General features: G+C 40.2%; 1 protein-coding gene and 1 non-coding gene across 5 annotated transcripts in view; one reads left to right on the forward strand and one right to left on the reverse strand.

The window, feature by feature from the left end:
• OCLN (occludin) overlaps positions 1–21,117 on the forward strand; it is a 53,117-nt gene that overhangs the window by 21,879 nt on the left and 10,121 nt on the right. For all 4 annotated transcript variants that reach the window (XM_045566553.1, XM_045566554.1, XM_045566555.1 and 1 more), the window contains 2 exons: positions 12,375–12,520; positions 19,608–19,823. In XM_045566553.1, coding sequence (XP_045422509.1) covers positions 12,375–12,520; positions 19,608–19,823 — 362 coding nt within the window. The remainder of the gene's footprint in view (positions 1–12,374; positions 12,521–19,607; positions 19,824–21,117) is intronic.
• LOC123648694 lies at positions 8,106–8,212 on the reverse strand. Its single transcript, XR_006738720.1, has one exon. It is a non-coding gene; the product is annotated as a U6 spliceosomal RNA (small nuclear RNA).

Here is a 21,117-nt window from a genome sequence, read left to right on the forward strand (position 1 = left end):
ATAATTTTTAAAATACAGTGAAGACCAGGGCACAGTGTCTCATGCCTGTAATCCCAGCACTTTGGGAGGCTGAGGTGGAAGGATCACTTAAGCCCAGGAGTTTGAGACCAGCCTGGGCAACATAGTGAGACCCTTGTCTCTATAAAAAATAAAAAAATTTAGGTGGGCATGATGATGCACGCCTGTAGTCCTAGCTGTTCTGGAAGGTGAGGCAGGAAGATTGCTTGAACCCAGGAGTTTGAGGTTGCAGTGACCTATGATCATGCCATTACAACCCAGCCTGGGCAACAGAGTGAGACCCTGTTTCAAACAACAGACAAATACAGTGAAGTATAATAATTCTTTGGCGTATGTGGAGGATTGGTTCTAGGACTGTCTGTGTACACCCAAATCCATGCATGTGCAAGTCCTGTAGTTGGCCCTGTAGAACCTGCAGCATCTGAAAAGTTGGCCCTTTGTATACCAGGGTTTCATATCCCTTGCATACTATATTTTCGATCCATATTTAGTTGAAAAAAATCTGCATATAAGTGGATCCTTGAATTTCAAATGCGTATTGTTCAAGGGTCGGCTGTATAAAGAAAATTCTGTTACCTTCAGTTACTATTTTAGTGTATTTTCTTTGATCTTTTTCCCCTTTTCCTTTTCTACTTCTTATTGTAAATCAGAAAGAAGTATGCTCATCTTCTCTAGTATAAAATGTTTCCTTCTGTTTATTTATTTTTTTAATTTAGGAGACAGGATCTTACTCTGTCTCGCAGGCTAGAGTGTAGTGGCCAATCACAGATCACTGTAATCTCGAATTCTTGGGCTCAAGAGATCCGCCTGCCTCACCATGCCCAGCTATTTTTTTTTTTTAATTTTAAAATATTGAGGTACAAAAGTTTTTGTTACATGGCCCGAGTCAGGGTTATAAATGTGCCCATCACCTGAATAGTGTTCATTGTACCTGTTAGGTGAGTTTTTCCCCCTCCTCTAACCACTACCCCCCCCCCCGCACCCCCCCTCGTTTTGCTTTTTTTTTTTTTTTTTAAAGTGGGGACAGAGTCTTGCTTTGCTGCCCAGGCTGGTCTCAAACTCCTGGCCTCAAGCAATACTCCCTCCTCCAACTCCCAAAGTGCTGAGGTAACAGGTATGAGCCACCACTACCAGCCCCTAACCTTTTTGACTTAATATTCTATTATAGTCATTTTATCATGTTATTAAATGTTCCTCACAGACATTTTTGATACTATTAAAAACTTGTTGAAGTATAATATATATATCTGTACATGCACAGGGAGTAAAGTACATCAAGTGCACTAATTTAACTGTAAGGCTTGGGAATTTTTACACTTATTTCTTCATATAACCAATACCCAGATCAAGACAAAGAACATTCCAGTATCTGAGGATTCCTTATGCCTCATGTCAGTATCTCCAGAGGGTGATACCTACTCTTATTTCTATCAGATCAATTAGTTTTGCCTGTTCTTAAACAGGAATTACGTACCGTGTGTTTTTGTGTCCACTCAATATAGTGTCTACAGGATTTGTTCATATTGTTACTTTTATTGGTATCATTTTGTGTTTTTATTTTTTAATTTATTTTTTTTCCTGTAGACCTCATCTGACTGGAGATTGTGTTTTTTTTTTTTTTTTTTTTTTTTGAGACAGAGTCTCGCTCTGTTGCCTGGGCTAGAGTGAGTGCCGTGCCATCAGCCTAGCTCACAGCAACCTCAAACTCCTGGGCTTAAGCGATCCTACTGCCTCAGCCTCCCGAGTAGCTGGGACTACAGGCATGCGCCACCATGCCCGGCTAATTTTTTCTATATATATTTTTTTAGTTGGCCAGATAATTTCTTTCTATTTTTAGTAGAGACGGGGTCTCACTCTTGCTCAGGCTGGTCTCGAACTCCTGACCTCGAGCGATCCACCCGCCTCGGCCTCCCAGAGTGCTAGGATTACAGGCGTGAGCCACCACGCCCGGCCTAGATTGTGTTTTTATTTATGTATTTTTTTTGCAAGATAAAAGCTTTGCCAATTATCGCTTTTTTAAATGTCCATGGTCTGAATTAAAACAGATTTTTAGGGAGACGGCTCCTTGTGTCATTGTGTCCCGTTTGCCCATTTCTGGGTGTCTTTCCCTAGCCTCTCCCTCTCTCATATATGCTCTAGTTTATTGTGATTCTATCCTTGTTTTATTTTCTGAAAATAGACTTCCCTTTTTTTGTTGTTTATCACGAAAGTTAGCTCACTGATCACACCATTCTGTGTGCACCTTACCCTTTTGGCTTTACAGTTTATCTTGGTGCCTGGTGTATGGATGTTCAATGGTTTATGTAACTAAGCTCTCATTGCTGGATATATTTGCTGTTTAATATCACAGTGATATGATTTGGGGAAAAAGAACTTTATATGCTCTGTATATATGTTTATGCATGTAGACTTTTGTAGAATAGATTCTCCAGAGTGGTATTATTGGGTCCCAGGGATAGACCCAGTAATTTTGATAGATACTGAGAAATTGCCCTTCATAGGAATTGTGCCAATTTATACAACCATCAGTGATGTATGAAATTCTATTTGGACACATCTTTGCTAATAGCATTCCATTGTACAAATGTATTTGACAAACCTGTAGGTTTTTTTCAATTTTTGCCTATTTTAAAAATGAATTTTGTTTGTGGTGGTTTACAGTAATTTCCTGATATAAAAGTAATGCAAGTTTTATCAAAATAAAATGCAAATAGTATAGAAAAAATAGGGAATAAAAAAAATGGAAGTGTCCCCCTCTCCCTTTTTCCTCAGTTTCCCATTGTGGCCACTTAATAACACTTTAACAGGTCTATATCCTTCTAGGGTTTAAAAAATTCTTGTGCAATTAATGACTTAATACGTTCTAAGACATACTCCTGTATTCCCCTCAATCTAATTTTTCTGAAAATAGTACTTATTGATGTACTGTGGATGATCCCCCACCCGGCCTCTCTTGGACTCTGCGTGTGTGTACAGTCACAGCCACAAAGTTGGTACCGTCTAGCAGAGTGGGTATCGATTGGAGCCAAACTGCTATTATACTCCAGCCTGGTTAACATTTGAAAAATACTTAGAATAACGCCCTGTACATGGTAAATAATGTGATATTACTTTTAATAATTTGGTGTTTTTAAACTTTATAAAAAATGTCCCTGCATATGGTATCTTGGCACATGCCTTTCTTACTCAGCATTAGGTAATAAGATTCATCCATGTTGTGGTATGTAGCTGGAGACCATTGATGTCACCATTGTCTGATCTCTATTTTATAACATTTCATAACAGTTTATACAGTTTCCTGTTGATGGGCTTTTGGATTATTAAGAGAACATTAAAAATGCTATGAATATTCTTTTTTTTTTTTTTTTTTTTTTTTTTTTGAGACAGAGTCTCACTTTGTTGCCCGGGCTAGAGTGAGTGCCGTGGCGTCAGCCTAGCTCACAGCAACTTCACACTCCTGGGCTTAAGCGATCCTACTGCCTCAGCCTCCCGAGTAGCTGGGACTACAGGCATGAGCCACCATGCCCGGCTAATTTTTTCTATATATATTTTTAGTTGGCCAGATAATTTTATTTCTATTTTTAGTAGAGACGGGGTCTCGCTCAGGCTGGTCTCGAACTCCTGACCTGGAGCGATCCACCCGCCTCGGCCTCCCAGAGGGCTAGGATTACAGGCGTGAGCCACCACGCCCGGCCTAAAAATGCTATGAATATTCTTGAATCACCTACACTTGTACAAGTTTCTCTTGGGTATGTACCTTAGTGGAACTCCTGGGGTACAGAGTTGGTGAATATACATCTCTATAAAATAATGCCAGATTACTTTCCAAAGTTTACCCATTTATTATATAATCTCACCAGCAACTCTTGGTGGTGTTAGACTTCATACTGTTTGCCAATCATACATGTGTAAAAGTATATCACTGTTGTTTTTGTTTGTATCTTTTCTGAAAATGTTATCATGTTACTGGCCTAATGTTTTCTTTTACCTTTTGGCAATTGTTGAGGTGGCAAAACTCTACTGGTTTCTCTGATACTCTTGGTTCTTACAAGGTTTGATGGGGTAAAGGTCAACTTTTATGAGCCATAGTTCTAAGGTAGTATAATCTATTGCATGATCATTAGTGTACTTTTCACAAATGACTAACCCATGATAGATATGACAAGCCAAGTGCCTTCCCCTCTTCAATTTGAAAAGATATGTTCCTTCCCTTTTCCGTTGTTTTGATTGTATGACAGAGGTGTTTTTCATTGCTGAGAATCAACTCATGGTTCCATTGTGATAAGAGTAGATAACAACCTTAAATGCTCTTCTCATGTTAAGTGAACCTCCTTCCCACTGTTGCTCTAGGTTGGTCTACTACACACCAGTCAGAAACCAGATACTGCTGGGTTTGTGCATCACTATAGGCAAAGGAGACCCTTCACTTTTGGTCTTTACCAGGCACAGTTGTCAGCAACATGGAGGAGAATTGTGTCTACATCAGTGGTTCTCAAATGTTTGCAAATATCAGAATCATCTGGAGGGCTTGTGAAAACCCCTGGAATTTCTGATTCAGTAGGTCTGGGCAGGGCCTTAGCAGGTTATGTTGATGTAGCTCATCTGGGGACCATCCCTTAAGAACCACCGTTCCATAGATTCAAGTGACAGCTGTTACAGTGCAAGCCCAGTTATCATTTGAGTTAATGTATGCAGAAAGCCTTTTCTCCATCTTGGTATACATAGAAAACAGTAGCGTAGTACAACATCCTGGAGTAAACGGAAAGGGATTTGGAACTGTGATGGTGACTAGCTCACAGGTCTGAGGACTAAGACATTTCATGCCTTCTGGCACACCTGTTGAGGAACTCTGGCATGAGAGACATGTGTATTAAACTAACACAGAGTCTTCATCAGAATTTCCGTTTCTAGAACAAGGGCCTTGAAGGAAATAATTGATAAGGCTCACTCACTGAGTACAAGGTTTCTCTACCTCATCCCCTCCCATAGTCATAATAATTCATTGACTTCTAGGGAGGTCCAGAATTCACCTTTGCTGGTATATATTACTGTTTCTTGGGGCAACTTGCAGATGGGTAGAGGACAGCATGCTTGCCGAATCCTCAGTGCTATCTGAGCAATGTAAATTTATCAGACTTGCTCAAACCTGGCCTATGATCTCTTCATTTGTGGGACTAATAGATGTGGGAGCATCTGCCTTCAAGTGACCAAAGGTGGAGAAAAGTCTAAGAGAACTTTCCAGAGGCAATTTTGAAGCTTTTGTTGGGGGAGCATCTGCAGGTGTAAAATATCAGAAAACGGGAAAAACGAGTCGGACCACTTGCTCCTGAGAACTTGTAGTACAGGGCTTGTGGCCGGTGAAGGCAGGTTGTAACCCTGGAGATGATCCTTGAGATTAAGATGCTCCTCCCTCCCATGCCTGAGGTATTTCTCCACTTTAATTACCAAACAGGAAAAGTCCTTCTGTTTCCCTTTTGAGTGAAAGGTGTTCCTATACTCTAACCTACACAAAAGCATCTGGTGACTGAAGCACACATTCACAATAATTTTGTGTCAAAAGCTGCTCTTAACAAAGTTAAACTAATAGGCAAATAAAACTCTTCACAATGGTTTCACATCCTGTCTCATTAGGGTGTGGTGAGGAGTTTAAGGCAATGATAATAGTTTCCTTTGTTATAGAGAATAGTCAGAATACCCAGCCAAGATGGGTACCTCAAGCTGTGTTTGAATCACTGAGGTGGCAGTGTGTTATGTCAGAAAGAGGAGCTAGGTGGACTAGGATTCAAGCTCTCCTCTGCTACTTCTCCTCCTGTGCTACCTTGAACGACTTAATTTAACCTTAGAGTTTCAATTGCCTCATCTGAAAGTAGACATAATCATATCTCTTTGGGTGGTGAGGAGGAAATGAACAAGGTCAGGTTTTTGCCTGGCATGTGATAGATACTCAAAAGGTAAATTTTCGTTTTCTCCTTAGAGTTAGATCATTTTTGTCTCATTGCTAGACCAGCTGGATGTAGGTCTATTCTGATACTCCTACGAGTGAACTAGGAATGTGAAGGCAGGGTGAGGAGAGAAATGGAGAATGACTAGCATTGCAGCTTTTTCCTTTTACTAATTCCAAATGAAATATGAAATTGATTTATATGGAGATATAGTGTTTTCCCCAAACTTTGTTTTAGGGGAGAGAAGATTTTCTTTCAAAGTGACCTAAAACATTCTTGGCCTGTTTATTCCCTGTCTGACTTCAGGGACTCAGGGAGGGAAAGGTGGGACCAACGAGATGGAGTGGACCCTTCTTGGTCCCAGGTGAGGAAGGCAGAATAATGACAGGTATTTGGAGGAGAGCACCCGAGCTGCTCTAAAGGTGTCTGCCCTCTGTGTTCTCCTTTTGCCTCCCACAGGGGTTTAGGATATTTTCATTAACTCTCCAAGGAGGGTTAGATGTTATTTGTTTCAAAGATTTTTTTCCACAAGTGACATAATGAGAACACTTCTAATGAGTACAATTAAACTTTGAATAAAAATTTGTCCTCACCTTAATTACCTTTTGTGAAGATATTTTGAAATCATTTATTTCATTTTCATATTTCAGCAACGCTTAAGTTCTTTTTTTTTTTTTTTTTTTTTTTGAGACAGAGTCTCGCTCTGTTGCCTGGCTAGAGTGAGTGCCGTGGCATCAGCCTAGCTCACAGCAACCTCAAACTCCTGGGCTTAAGCGATCCTCCTGCCTCAGCCTCCCGAGTAGCTGGGACAACAGGCATGCGCCACCATGCCCGGCTAATTTTTTCTATATATATTTTTAGTTGGCCAGATAATTTCTTTCTGTTTTTAGTAGAGACGGGGTCTCGCTCTTGCTCAGGCTGGTCTCGAACTTCTGACCTCGAGCGGTCCACCTGCCTCGGCCTCCCAGAGGGCTAGGATTACAGACGTGAGCCATCTCGCCCGGCCAAGTTCTTTCTTGATAGTAATATTAATCTCACTAAAACTTCCCTGTGTATCCCATATATTAATGATTAATATTCCTTAAACATGGTCTGGGTGAGTGCTTGTCCTTTTTGAATTTAATCTCAAGAGTGAGTCTGAGTCACTCGTAGCTTGGTTAGGTGTATTTTCTCCCCCAGAGCCTCAGCATGTCTCTTTTTCCTTCTGCTGTATTGTGTCTTTCCCTTTACGAAGTCTAAATGGCAGGAGGGGACACTAGGACCAGGGACTCCTTAGGCAGATCTCTGCTGTGTGGGTTTCCACTTGCGGGGCGCCCCCCCCCCCCACTTGAGTCCCTTCCACGCTCTTGACCTTGGGGTAGGAGCTCTTGACCCTGGGGTAGGAACGCTGAATCAGCCCTCCAGGCCTGAGGCTGCTCTCTGCTGCAGAGCAGCAGCTCCAGCATTTGATTTGGGGAATGATCGACTCTCAAATTTTTCTTTTCCCTGAGGGCTTAGTTTAAGACAAATCTTTTTTAATTTGTGTTTTCATCCTGCTTTGTTCTGCGCCTAGTTTCTTAGAGCTATTCTCAAGTTACTTAAGGGAAAATTGTTCACTTCTTGCTCTTTAGAATTATGCCCAGTTGTTTTTCTCTGTTTCTAAATTTTTAAAAGCTGGGTGTGGTGGTGTAGGCCTATAGTCCTCAGCTACTGGGAGGATTGTTTAAGCCCAGGAATTTGAGTCCAGCCTGAGCAACAGCCTCATCTCTTTAAAAAAAAAAAAATTTACTGTGATAATATTAAAATGATCTGTCTGCCTTTTTAAAGGAAATACAGGTTGAGGACTCCTTGTGTCCTAGTAAGTAGGATTACTAATACCTAGTCATTCCTCATTGCCCTCCCCTTCTACTGCCCTATTGACCAGAAGCAGCAGGTACTGGGTTCATGCTCACTTTGCATTGGTACCAGGAAGTGGGTTAGAGAAAAAGTACTATTTTAGCTTTTTGGGGGGATAAAATGAAGGATAAAGAAGAAAAAAATGACCATCCACCGTGTTTTACAAATATTTTGCCCGTGCCTCTAGATTCTTAATCTCTTTTTGAGGACAAAGCCTGCTGCTCATTCATCTCTGAGTCTGGCAACCCAGCTGGCTAGGGATTTTTTTTTTAAAATATGTGGCACTTTGTGAATTTGGGTACCATCCTTGTACAGGGGCCGTGCTAATCTTCTCTGTATTGTTCCAGTTTTAGCGTATTTGCTGCCAAAGTGAGCACTGCCTTGGCATTTTTTATGCATATGTATAGTGTCAATGGAAAAAAAGCCAAACTTTGTAAAATAATTTTAAAGAGATTTACTCTGAGCCAAATTTGAAGACCATGACCTGGAGCCACACCCAAGAAGCCTTGAGCAAGTGGACTCGCTGTAGTTGGGTTACAGTTTGGTTTTATACATTTCAGGGAGACAGGGTTTACAGGTAAAGTCATAAATCAATAGGTGGGAGGCATATATTGGTTTGGTCCAAAAAGGTGAGCCATCTCGAAGTGGGGGTAGGGGGGGACTTACATGTTATAGGTGGGTTTAAAAATTCTTTGACTTGGAATTGGTTAAAGACATGAAGCCTTGTCTAGAGGCTTGGAATGTTTTAAGATAAGAAGCTCTTAATCAGAGCTAAACCACCAGGCATATATTTGTTGGGTAAATTGAGGACCTGCAGGTTTGCCTTGAATACCCTTAGGCCTGCTAATGGGTTACAAAGGATGTCCCCAAAGGGGGCAGGGCATGATAAGACATGTCTGACCTCCTTCCTCCTGGCAGGCAATTTAGTTTTAGGATATTCCTTTGGCCTTGAGGGGGTCCATTCAGTCAACCGGTGGGGGGTGAGCCTTAAAATTTTATTTTAGCTCACTGTAGAAAAGGTTTAAGTAATCAAAGATCTGTGCTGGAGGGTGGACTTGGTGGTCAAGCTAGTCCAGTTCTGCTGACACTAAGCGATAAAGGTCAGCTTAGGGTGGCTCATTGATTAGATACTTGTGTCTACACAGCCTGGGCACTGAACAGTAATCAGTGATGTTTTATGCAGCAGACTCCTCTTGCCTTCTGATTCGTGCCAGGCACCGTGCAGGGCTTTGGAGACTCAAAGAGGGAAGTAGGAGGCTGGCCACTTTACCATTAACTAGGTCTAGGTCCTTGGGACAGTTGTTTAACTTCCTGAGTCACAGCTTCCTTATTTCTAAAAAAAGAATAATATTTACCGGTAAAGTTGTGCCTTCTAAATGATCTGTCAGTTCAGTATTTGGCTCATTGTAAGTGGCCAGACAGTGGTGGCTTAAGACCAGTCCACTGTCTACTGAAGTTCGAGATGGGTGAGCAAGCCGTTGTACTGTGAGTAAGCAATTGTTTGGCAATGCCTAAGTGCTCTGGTAGGAGGTTTGTACGCACTGGTGTGGGGAGGTAGGAGGACAGGGTGGTACGTTACCCAGGAATGATTTGTATGAAAGACTTCTAGGAGGTGGTGGCACTTGAGCCAAGATTTGAAGCCCAATGGAGAATTGGCTGGAGGGGAAGGGCATGCTCAGCTGTAAGAAGTCTCTAAAATGGCTCCCAGGCTCTGCTAAAGTTTATGCTGGGGGTGGGGATGACCTGGAGAAGTGTAAAATGGGTTTTTATAATAAGAAAAGGAAGTCTTTTCAAATTCTGTTGATCTCTGGAATAAGAATAGGCCTTTGGTTTGGTGGAACATTTGCCGGTTGCTCTGTGAAGCCTGGCAACTTATGTTGTAAGCTTTTGTTGTAGGAATTCTGTGGGAACCAGGAATGGTTCCCACCCAGTACCCCCTGTGGTGGGATCTAAGCACACTCCGTGGCAACCCACCCACTGGTTTCCCAGTTGCTGCCAAATTCCACTTTCTGAGGGAAATGATTCCATTCCTTTCTGACTCTGAACATTAAACAATCAAGAATACCTCAGTGTACTTTGAGAGGCAGGTAAATATTTTTTGGTTATGTAATACTGCAGTGTGACAGTCAAGAGTGTGCATCATATTTTAATGCTACCAAGAACGGAAAACTGAAGATGTAAAGTGTGTGTATTGCAGGGAGATAGACTGTGTGGTGCAAAACCCAATTGCAAGGCTTTATAATAGAAAAATAATCCAATTAAAAGTCTCCTGTCACCTGCAAATTCTTTTAAACATTTTTGGATTAGATCCAGTGACCTTAATTCCAGAATCCAGCATCTTCTGAGATTTTACTGTGTTTAAAAGGCACTATGATCCCAGGAGTTCGAGGCTGCAGTGAGCTATGATTCTATGATGGTCCCACTGCACTTCAGTCTGGGCCACAGAGCAAGACTCTTGTCTTAAAAAAAAAAAAAAAAAGGCACTATGGTAAATGTGATACCTTGTCATCTAATTTAATCTCAGAACAACTTTCTGAAGTAGGTAGTTTTCTCCATTTTTTGCAGATCAGGAGACTAAGGCTTTATAGAACTTACCATTAGCAGATGGTAAGCCCAGGCAATCTGATGCCATCCATCCTTCTGCTCACCAAGCTAAAGCAGTCCCACCCTCCCTACTTTTGAAAAGTTGCTCTTTTTCACAGAAATAACTTGTAGAATTATTTTTATTTTTCCACACCTTATTTCTATTCCTTTGTGTTAAAATAGCTAAATGATTTATCTGGTGTGAGCACTTATTTGGGGTCTTTGGTTTTTTTTTTCAATTTTTTTTTTATCAATTTGCAGAGTAATATATAATAATTTCAATAATTTTAGGTGAAATTTAGAGAGCATTGGAGCTGTTATGTAAAATCTAACAATATTGGGAATCTAATTGGCTATGCCTTTTATATTTAAAGCTTTTTTTCTCCCAAAGGTTCTGTGGTAAACCTTCCATATTAATGTCCACCTGATGTCAGAATGAGATCCTGTCTCAAAAAAAAAATAAAAAGGAAGAAACAAAATTAACACGGAGAGGTTTTTTTGGGTCAAGTTTGCAGAGAGCTTCCCAGGATACATTTCCAGGTTTCCTTGGGGAGTGCTCCATTCCGCCTTTGTTACAAGCAAATTTTTATAGGCAAAAATGTGGGAGTAGGCAGTGGGCTGACACAGAGTTGTCACGAATTGTCATTGGTTTGCAGAAATTACATTGATTGGTGATTGGCTATACGTTGTTGAGCCATGGGGCGTGGGTTATGGTGTCCATTGTGCAGCATTTTTAGGTTAAGCAGTTTTAAGAGATGATTACGTAGCTCAGGAGGGGAAATAGGACGTGATTGCTGTCTCATTTTAATGCCTTTCTGGGCTTGGTAATTTAAAAGGGCTTGGATTCCTCAGATAAGTATTTGTATATAAATATTTTTTATTAACAAGACATAATTGCTAAAGCATACTCCTGTAGGGTGAATTCACTTACACATAAGAATGGAATGGGAGGAGAGTAAAAGGGAAGGTAGTGATGTTGTGACATACTGTGTAGACTGTTAATAATAGAGCCACTGAGAATGTACATTAAGGGAGAATAAACAAATCTCTCATGAAAAGAGCTATGGGGGAAATCAGTTTGAGCTTCTGAATTTCTTCTGTGGTTTTAACATTCTGTGTTTAGGGGTGAATGGATTAAGAAGAACCAGTATGCTTTGTCCTAGATTAGTGGTTTTCCAAGGGTAATACCCAGACAGCAGCTTTAGCATTACCTGAGAGCTTATTAGAAATGAAAATTATGGAATCAGACCTAGCCTAGATTAAATGAGACTGGTCCTCCTAATGTGGGGGTGGGGTGGGACAATCACCATAGATAACTATTCCACCTAAAAACATTATGGTAATTTTCAGGTAATCTGATTTTTCCTTCTTGGTAATACATTCCGGCTCTTATTTTTCTTTCTTTTTCTTTTTTTTTTTGTGAGACACAGTGTCGCTTTGTTGCCCTGGCTAGAGTGCCGTGGCATCAGTCTAGCTCACAGCAACCTCAAACTCCTGGGCTTAAACGATCCTACTGCCTCAGCCTCCCGAGTAGCTGGGACTACAGGCATGTGCCACCATGCCCGGCTAATTTTTTCTATATATATTTTTTAGTTGTCCAGATAATTTCTTTCTATTTTTAGTAGAGATGGGGGTCTCGCTCTTGCTGAGGCTGGTCTCGAACTCCTGACCTCGAGTGATCCACCCGCCTCGGCCTCCCAGAGTGCTAGGATTACAGGCATGAGCCACCGCGCCCGGCCCATTCCGGCTCTTATTAAACTAGCAGTAACACTGTTCGTGTGTTTGTAGAAATAATGATTTGACTGTTAACCTGGAATGATTACCTTTTTATTAGTGTTAATAGTATTTAATGAGCTAAATAAATATTAGATAATTTATATAATTTTTAAAAGTTTCTTCCCTCTGTAAATTGCAGGATAAATAGTAACTGTGTCTCTTGGGGTTTTTTTTTTGTAGGTTAAAAATGTGTCTGCAGGCACACAAGACATGCCCCCACCCCTCTCTGACTATGCAGAGAGAGTTGACGGCTCCCTGGCGTACTCTTCCAATGGCAAAGTGAACGACAAGCGGTCTTATCCAGAGTCTTCCTATAAATCCACACCGTAAGTAGCATCTCTTAGTTTGGTAGACTGAGTCGGAGAATGAATATTTGCACATATTTAAAGCCAGTTGTTTTGTGCCATTTTTCTTTAAAAAAAAATCCAACAGTGCCCACAAAAGCTGGAGACTGATCTTTGTGTTATGAAGGCCTAGGGCTACTTGGAAGACCAGGATGAGGAGGGTGGGGTCCTCTTTCCCTTCTAAGTTGAAAATACTTCTTTCACTGCTTACTTGAAAGGCTGGGTTGGGTTCTATCCCTCTAGGAAATGTGGTTCTGCAGGCTCCTTTCCTGCTTGTGGTTTTGAAGTTTAGGTGAGGATGAAAGGAAGTTACTGAGCAGAGGTCAGTGCTGCGCTCAATCTCTCCTTTTGCTATTATTATTCGATCTCATGAATAGAAGGGAGAGATTGCACTTCGATCAACCATATCCACATACATTTCTACTAAACTAGAAGACTTCATTTGAATTCAGGAATTGTAGTATCTCATTTGCTGTGCTAGGTCCTCCATATCATGGAGATGTGAAACCTCAATGAGTGTTTGGCCTAGGGTAGGTGAGTTACTGAAATGGTATCACTATGGTGGAAACATTTACCCTAAGGCCCAATTCTAATTCAACCTAATGACTAGTGGTGAGAGAAGGATGTTAGAGATATTGTTATGGACTTTGATGTAATTTTTGCCTAAGGATGATAAATTAGTGTTCCTGTGTATACAGTCGTGTGTCGCTTAATGATGGGGATATATTCTGAGAAACGAGTCATTAGGCAATTTCATCCTTGTGTGAACATCATAGATGGTCCTTACACAAACCCAGATGGTGTAGCCTACTATACACCTAGGCTGTATGATACAGCCTATTGCTCCTGGGCTATAAACTTGTACAGCATGTGATGGTATTGAATACTATAGGCAGTTGTTACACAGTGGTATTTGTGTATCTAAACATATCTAAACATAGAAAAGGTACAGTAAAAATATGGTATAAAAGATAAGAAATGGTAGTACACCTGTGCAGGGCACTGACCTCAAATAGAGCTTGCAGAACTAGAAGTTGCTTTGGATGAGTCAGTGAGTGAGTGGTGAGTGGATGTGAAGGCCTAGACGTTACCGGATACTACTCTAGATGCTATATACACTGTACACTAGATTACACTAAATTTGTAAAAAATTTCTTTTGTTCTTCAGCAATACATTAACCTTTGCTGTGACTTTAACTTTTTAACTCTTGCAATAACACTTAGCTTAAAACACAAACACATTGTGTAATTGTACAGAAATATTTTCTTTTTTTTTTTTTTTTGGAGATAGGGTCTCGCTCTGTTGCCTGGGCTAGATAGAGTGCAGTGGCGTCATCCTAGCTCACTGCAACCTCAAACTCCTGGGCTCAAGCGATCCTCCTGCCTCAGCCTCTTGAGTAGCTGGACCTGGCTCAGAAATATTTTCTTTATATTATTATTCTGTAAGTTTTTCTCTATTTTTGACATTTAATTTTTTCTTTTTATTTCTCAAACTGTTTTGTTAAAAATGAAGATATAAACACACACATTTGCCTAGGCCTCCATAGGGTCAGGATTATTAATATTTGCCTTCTACCTCCACATCTTGTTCTACTGGAAGGTCTTCAGGGCCAGTAATACACATGGAGTTGTCATCTCCTGTGATAACAATGCCTTCTGGAATACCACCTGAAGAACCTGCCTCAGGCTGTTTTACAGTTAACTTTTTTTTTTTTTTTAAAGACTAGTCAAGTGCAGTAGTGAGGAGGGAGCAAAGTAGTAGAACAAAGAGTTCAATGTGTAATGGACTGTGAACAATCAAGTGAGGTAACTCACTACCTTCGGAAACTTTTTATTTAAATAAGTGGAGTACACTCTCAAATAATGATAAAAAGTATAGTATAGTAAATAAACCAGTAACATAGTTGTATATCATCACTATCAAGTATTATGCACTGTACATAATTGCATGTGCTATACTTTTATTGGTCCATAGTTGAATGAAATGTGACTACATGATGGCAATTCTAGAACTTCAGATTCCTTTGGAGACCAAAAAACCCCCATAAAACCTCCTTTCAGCTAGTTTGAGTGTTTTAAGTTAAAGGTGTATCTACTGGAAAGGTTTTTTTGTTATTTCAAAGTTTTATCCCCAACCCTTGACTCCCATTTAGTGGGTCAGGTTATGTAGAGATCCACTGCAAGTGCACAGTAGTTTGGGCCTGGAAACCCCACAGTATGACACCGGCAGCTGACTTACTTATGGAATTAGTTTGAAGACAATAGGTTTTATTCTTACCCTGGAATGGAATTTGGAGAAAGACTGGTGGTCTGCCTTACCCCCTTTGCCCCGCCAAATACATTTGTGCTGGTCTTCAGAATCAACCTTGCTGTTGATTTCAGATGTGAATGATTTGCGGAAAGTGCATTTTCTCTTTTGTCCTTTCTTCTCTTTGGATTTTGACAAAAACCAAAGCACTTGAGGCTGTTAGGGACAAAAGCTGTTAGGACCAAGGAGACATACAATCTTTCTAAAAGTTTTAAGCTATGATTATTTGCACGACTTTCACACATACAAAATAAATATCCATGCTGCATCTTGTGACCAGCTGTGCCTCTGAATTGTAAGGCCTGCGTGATTGCTCAGCATTCCCAGGTGTTGTCCCTTTTCATGAAAACCAAAATAGTTTGACAAATTCATTTGGAACGATTTAAAAATCTTACTTATTCTTAAGTAATAATCTTATTCTCAAAACCAGTGCATTCATATAGTGTAAAATTTAAAAAAGGACAAAATGTACCAGCTACCTAGTTCCTCTACCCAGAAGCAGCTAATGTCACCAGTTTCTTTTCTGTCCCTCCAGAGATTACAAAAAATAAATATGCTGGCCAAATGTGTATATTGGTTTTTTTCCCCTTAAAATATTAGCATTCTAAATGCAATTGTTAGCAATATATCTTGGAGATTGTCCATATCTGTACACAAAGAGTTTACTGGTTCTGTTTTATAGCTGCATAATATTCTTTTTTTTTTGAGACAGAGTGTCACTTTGTTGCCCGGGCTAGAGTGAGTGCCGTGGCATCAGCCTAGCTCACAGCAACCTCAAACTCCTGGGCTTAAGCGATCCTACTGCCTCAGCCTCCCTAGTAGCTGGGACTACAGGCATGAGCCACCATGCCCGGCTAATTTTTTTGTATATATATTTTTAGTTGGCCAGATAATTTCTTTCTATTTTTAGTAGAGACGGGGTCTCACTCTTGCTCAGGCTGGTCTCGAACTCCTGAGCTCAAGCGATCCACCCGCCTCGGCCTCCCAGAGCTAGGATTACAGGCGTGAGCCACCGCGCCCGGCCTAGCTGCATAATATTCTATCATATGGATATACTATAATTTGTTGTATCAATCCCATATTGATGTACACTTTCCCCCAATGTTTTGTTCTCACAAACTGCTCGAGGGAATAACCTTACACATTTATCGCTTTGCACATATGTGAATGTATCTGGAAGATAAATACTATTAGCAGAATTGCTGGGCTAAAGAAAATGTGCATTTTTTAATTTTGATAATTGTATTCCATAAAAATTGTACCAGTTTATACTCCCAACCTATACCCAGAGCTTTTTTTGAAGGTCTCTAGAAAAGGCAAATATAATGCTTGATTTTAGAACCCAGATGAAGAAGAGGATGGGAACGGTACTAAGAGATATGAATGTAACAATATCTGCCACAGAGCCTCGTAATGATAGAAGGATTTTACAGCCTCTGGGGAGTAATATAAATTGTCAAGTGTTGTTCACAGCAAATATACTGAATGCTATGGAGGGTTTAGAGGACATCCCCTTGGATGCGAATAAGAACACACAAGTCATAACCTAAGTCTTTCCTAAGGCTTTCTTGAAGGCGCTTAGTAACCCATGAGCACCTCTCTTTCTTGCCATTGTATTGGGTAGAGTAGGAATTAGATGGAGAACAATGTGTCTTAAAGTGTATGTTAAGGATGGGATAACTCAACATTGAGATTTTTTTATCCCAAAACATAACATACATTCAGTAAAAAGAGCTCTAATATTTAACATACAGCTTGATGCGTTTTCATGTATATGAACACTTATGAACCCCCCACCACACCAAGATATAAATGTTTCAAGCACACCAAAAGGTTCCCATGTGCCCTTTCTCCACCATCCCCACCCATCCCCACCCTGAGGTAAGCCCTATCTTGATGTCTACCACCACCTATTAGTTTAGCCTGTTACTGGACTTTATAGAAAATGGAATCATATGCATGTCTGGCTCCTTTTGCTTATCATAATGTCCTATACCTTAGAATTTTAAGCAGTCTGCTAATTAGAATTAATCCTGCATCAGGGGACACCAGAATTTAGCTGAAGATTGTTGCCTCTCCACCCTTACTAAGTGAGTTTGGAAGAGCCCTATTAGGTACACTCCCTACTATCTTGTGCATACTCAGGGTGAATTAACCTTTATAAATCAAGGAAGTTGAATGTTGCCACAATGCAGAGCTTTCAAGGCAGGCTGACTCCTTACAGTACCAAATGAGACCATTGTTTGGTAGCAGTTGGCTGGTAGGATGATGTGTTAGGACTTTTATGCAAGTTATAGCAATCATAGAAACCCAGTTTAAACTAGCTTAAGCAAAAAGAGGAATTCACCAGTTCACATAAGGCCCCAGACTGCATCTAGCTTTAGGCATGGCAGGATCCAGGGACTAAGAAGATAGCAGAGCTCTTGCATGCTCTGTCTTATCTGTTGGTATGTTGGCTTTATTCTTGGTATAGCTTCTCTTGTGGCAAGATGGCCATCCACATTCTCCAAGTAGCATTAATCTTTCCCACCCAGGATTCAGAAAATGAGGTTTCCTTTCCCAAAGCTTACATATCAAAAAGATTCTGATTGGCCCTTTTTGGGCCATCGTCATCCCTGAGGCCAGGAGGATGGCAAGGTTTAGTTATGTCTCTCAATAATGGCAGCAGCTCTAAAATACAATATGTGTAACGAATGCCATTCTGTCAGTCATGGCACTGATGTTGATCATGAATTGTTTCTCTTCCTTCACTGATACTATGTGTCATCAGAAAGGAAGGATTCTTGTGAATGTGTTTTCAATTCAGTAATTGTCTTTAACACCTGCCACTTATACAATACTGGGCCAGGTGCTCCTGGGAATAACAAGTCATGTTCTCATGGAGGTTGCAAAACAGGGAAGGAAGAAAGTACACAACAACTGCACTGACAGCCAGGTCAAGATAGGAGCAACAAAAGCAACGTGAAGGAGTGTGTGTGAGAATAAAATTAACGACTAAAGAATAAAAAGAATGAATTCAAAAGCTACAAAAAAATGAACGTCTGGACCTGGGAGACTAAGTGAGGTTGAGAATGCCTGTCTGTGAGTGAAGAAGAAGTGTAGGGCTGATTACCTCTTATGGGTTGTATGTATTTTGACCTAGTAGGACTTGTCTTTAAAAGTAGGTTTGATGGTTATTGGGACTATCCTTAACTCTTCATTTATACGTACTTTCTTGCTAAGCATTCTGTTTTTAGTTTTCATGCTAGATCAAGTATGTTACTGTGTGTTTTAAAGGTTCTAGGAAGAGGCGAGGTGGAAAACTTCCGAGGTAAAAATTTATAATATCAATATCTGTTATCATAAAATTATGGCAGGAGGCCGGCTGCAAGGTTTATTTATATTTTACTAATTTTTAAAATTTCTTTTGCCCATTAGCTTCCTCATTCTCAGGCCTCTACTCCTCCAATAGCCCCACTGCATTCTAAAGGTTTTGTTTTGCTACCTCAAAGCAAGAAGCATAGTACCCACCAGTTTTGGCAGAGTATCTAGGAACTTGTTAATCATTGACTCATGGCCAAAGTCACATTTTCCCTCCATTACCAGTAGTGTTAACATAGCACACAAAGCCATATTACCGGAATACATTTTGAAAGTAGAAATAAATACCACCAGTACCCCAACTACACACATACTTTAGGGGGTGTACAAGAAATGTAGTGTAATCAGAAATCTAAGACTCTGACCTCAGAATCAAGTGGCTCTGAGTCACCTAGACAACAGAGTAAACCTGGTAGATAAAGTTCAAGATTATAGTTTCTGTAAATTGGCAACAATTAGAAAAAAAGGCTTCAGACATTTTTAACAGTGGATTTGAATAGCACGGCTGATACTTAGAAAGTCTCAGGCTCTTTCTCTGGTCTTTTCATTTCTGTTCTTGCCCTTTTACTACAGAGGAAAGTGAAACTTTGTATTTCTGTTACTCAGAAGTATAATAGTTTATACTTGCCACTGCTCTTGGTATTTTATTACTGTGTTAGGCTTTGTTTTCATACTTGTGGCAGGAACATTACATGCAATTTAAAATCAGATGCAATGTTAAAGAATCACATTAGAAAAAATTAGTACAGTGGTAATTCTTGTGTTCATTCTACTGGTTTCAAGATGAACAGCAATTTAAAAAAGTATCCTTAACTCTTTAATTCATTACAATATAAAGCTTTTTAACTTTTTAGTTGAGATTTTAGTTTTTCAAGATTTTATCTTGAAAAGAGAATTGCTATATGGCAGTATAAAAGTAATATTACAAAGAGCTTATCTCTGAGAGTCAGCTTCCAAAAGTAGATCTGTATGATCATTCTTCCCCACACGGCATTCCTTGGAACTGGAAGAACCTGTAGAAAAGAATCATGATCATTATTTCCTGACTGCCTTTTGTAGAGTAAGTCCCTGGCACAGGTCAGGTAAACACCTCTTAGTTAGATCAGCCTGAACTTCCTAAAGTGAAATCTGAGATCCATTTTACTTAGAAGGTTTAAATATGGGTCCCCCTTAAATCAGAACCTGAAGCTACTCATGTTTCAGGATTCTGAGCTGCTGCCAAATTGAATGCGGAAAACTAGGCATCTGCTCAGTGTTGAGCATATAAAGTCCTCGAGTGAGTGCGCCTGTGTGTGAATGTCTCTTGGCATTTAGTATTGCTGCTGTTTGTGGTTACGCTGTACTGGCAAGGGGTTGTAGTATACCCAGTGGCCACTGAACAATGACACCTGTTTTTATTAGGGTGCCCGAGGTGGTTCGGGAGCTTCCAGTGACTTCACCCCTGGATGACTTCAGGCAGCCTCGGTACAGCAGCAGTGGTAACTTTGAGACATCTTCAAAAAGGGCTCCCACGAAGGGAAGAGCAGGAAAGTCAAGGAGGACGGAGCAGGACCACTATGAAACGGACTACACGACTGGCGGCGAGTCCTGTGATGAGCTGGAGGACGACTGGGTCAGGTACCCGGTCGGCTCTCCTCTTCGTGGAGCCACTTTCACCCTCTGATTATCAAGCGGGGGCCAACCAGGTTTTGGAGCTGTTGCCTCCTAAACTGGGGTCAATGGTATAATTTCATTCTTTGTCAACCAGGACTGGAGACCGTTTTTTGTGCTGTGTTGGTTTTTTCCTTACTGCCCTTTCATAATACAGATTGAAGTGGTGGGAATATGTTTGGCAGTAACCAGCTCTGTCAGCTTTGCACAACGTGGCCAATGAACTTCACCATGTTCTTACATTCACCCAAGAAAGACTTTTCAAATAAATAAAAGTCTAGAGGAACTTTGTTTTACTGATTGTAAAATTCCCAGACCAGTGCTATGGCTTTCCTTTGGCGATAACTTTTAAGTTAAGCTTTCATAAGACCAGAGTTTCTTTTAAAGTTTAATGCAAAAAACTTTGGCAAACAGTTTTGTAAACAATTGAAGTAACAATTTCAGGTGTTCAGGCTAAAGCTGTGTTGGTGGTTTTGTTCTTGTCCACCGTCACCAAATTTACTTGAATGTGATATGTAGCTGTTTTTAGCCCAAGTATTCTGAGAACTAGGACACATATCAGAAACATTTGTGGTGTGAATGTTGTTTAATCAAAACATTGCTTCTCAGGGTGTTAGGAGGGATGGGTGGGGCATGGATAGGTTGAAATCCCCTATTCACTGATAAATCTGATACTTCATCTTCCTCTCTGCCCCCACGGGTTTTTGGTTCATCTGCATATCTACAAAATAGTTGCCTAACTTGTATCATGGAAGATTTAACTGAACACTTTCAGAAATCCTGAATTCTTATAGCCCTTTTGATCAAATCACTTTAATTTCTGTCCTCTATAAATTGAAGATAGATATAAAATTTGACATTTCATATTACTATGGAGCTCCTTAGTGTTGTGAAAGAGTTCAGAGTATTTTCTCAGTGGACTTACAGGTTAATAGCATCATCTCCTATGTAAGGAATAGGAATTAAGAGACACAAGTGATACAGAATTTCAGTTTTTCTTCTTCATACTTTGATGAATTGCCAGATTATTTTTGCAATGAGTTCATGTTTTTATACGTGTACATTTTTAATGGCTGCTTTTATAATGCAAGAACAAAATAAGCTATTTCCACTCAGGAAAAACAAGACCAAAAAATAAATAAATAAGCCAATTTGAAAAGTATGGGTGTTAGCAGGAAACAGCCACTTCCAGTCAGCTGCTCGGCCGCTGTAGTGATCAAAACAGGCTTTGTGTTCCAGAATTCCAGTTTTAAGACTTTAA

Source organism: Lemur catta, chromosome 12 (genome assembly GCF_020740605.2).
Source record: "Lemur catta isolate mLemCat1 chromosome 12, mLemCat1.pri, whole genome shotgun sequence".
Lineage (NCBI taxonomy): Eukaryota > Metazoa > Chordata > Mammalia > Primates > Lemuridae > Lemur > Lemur catta.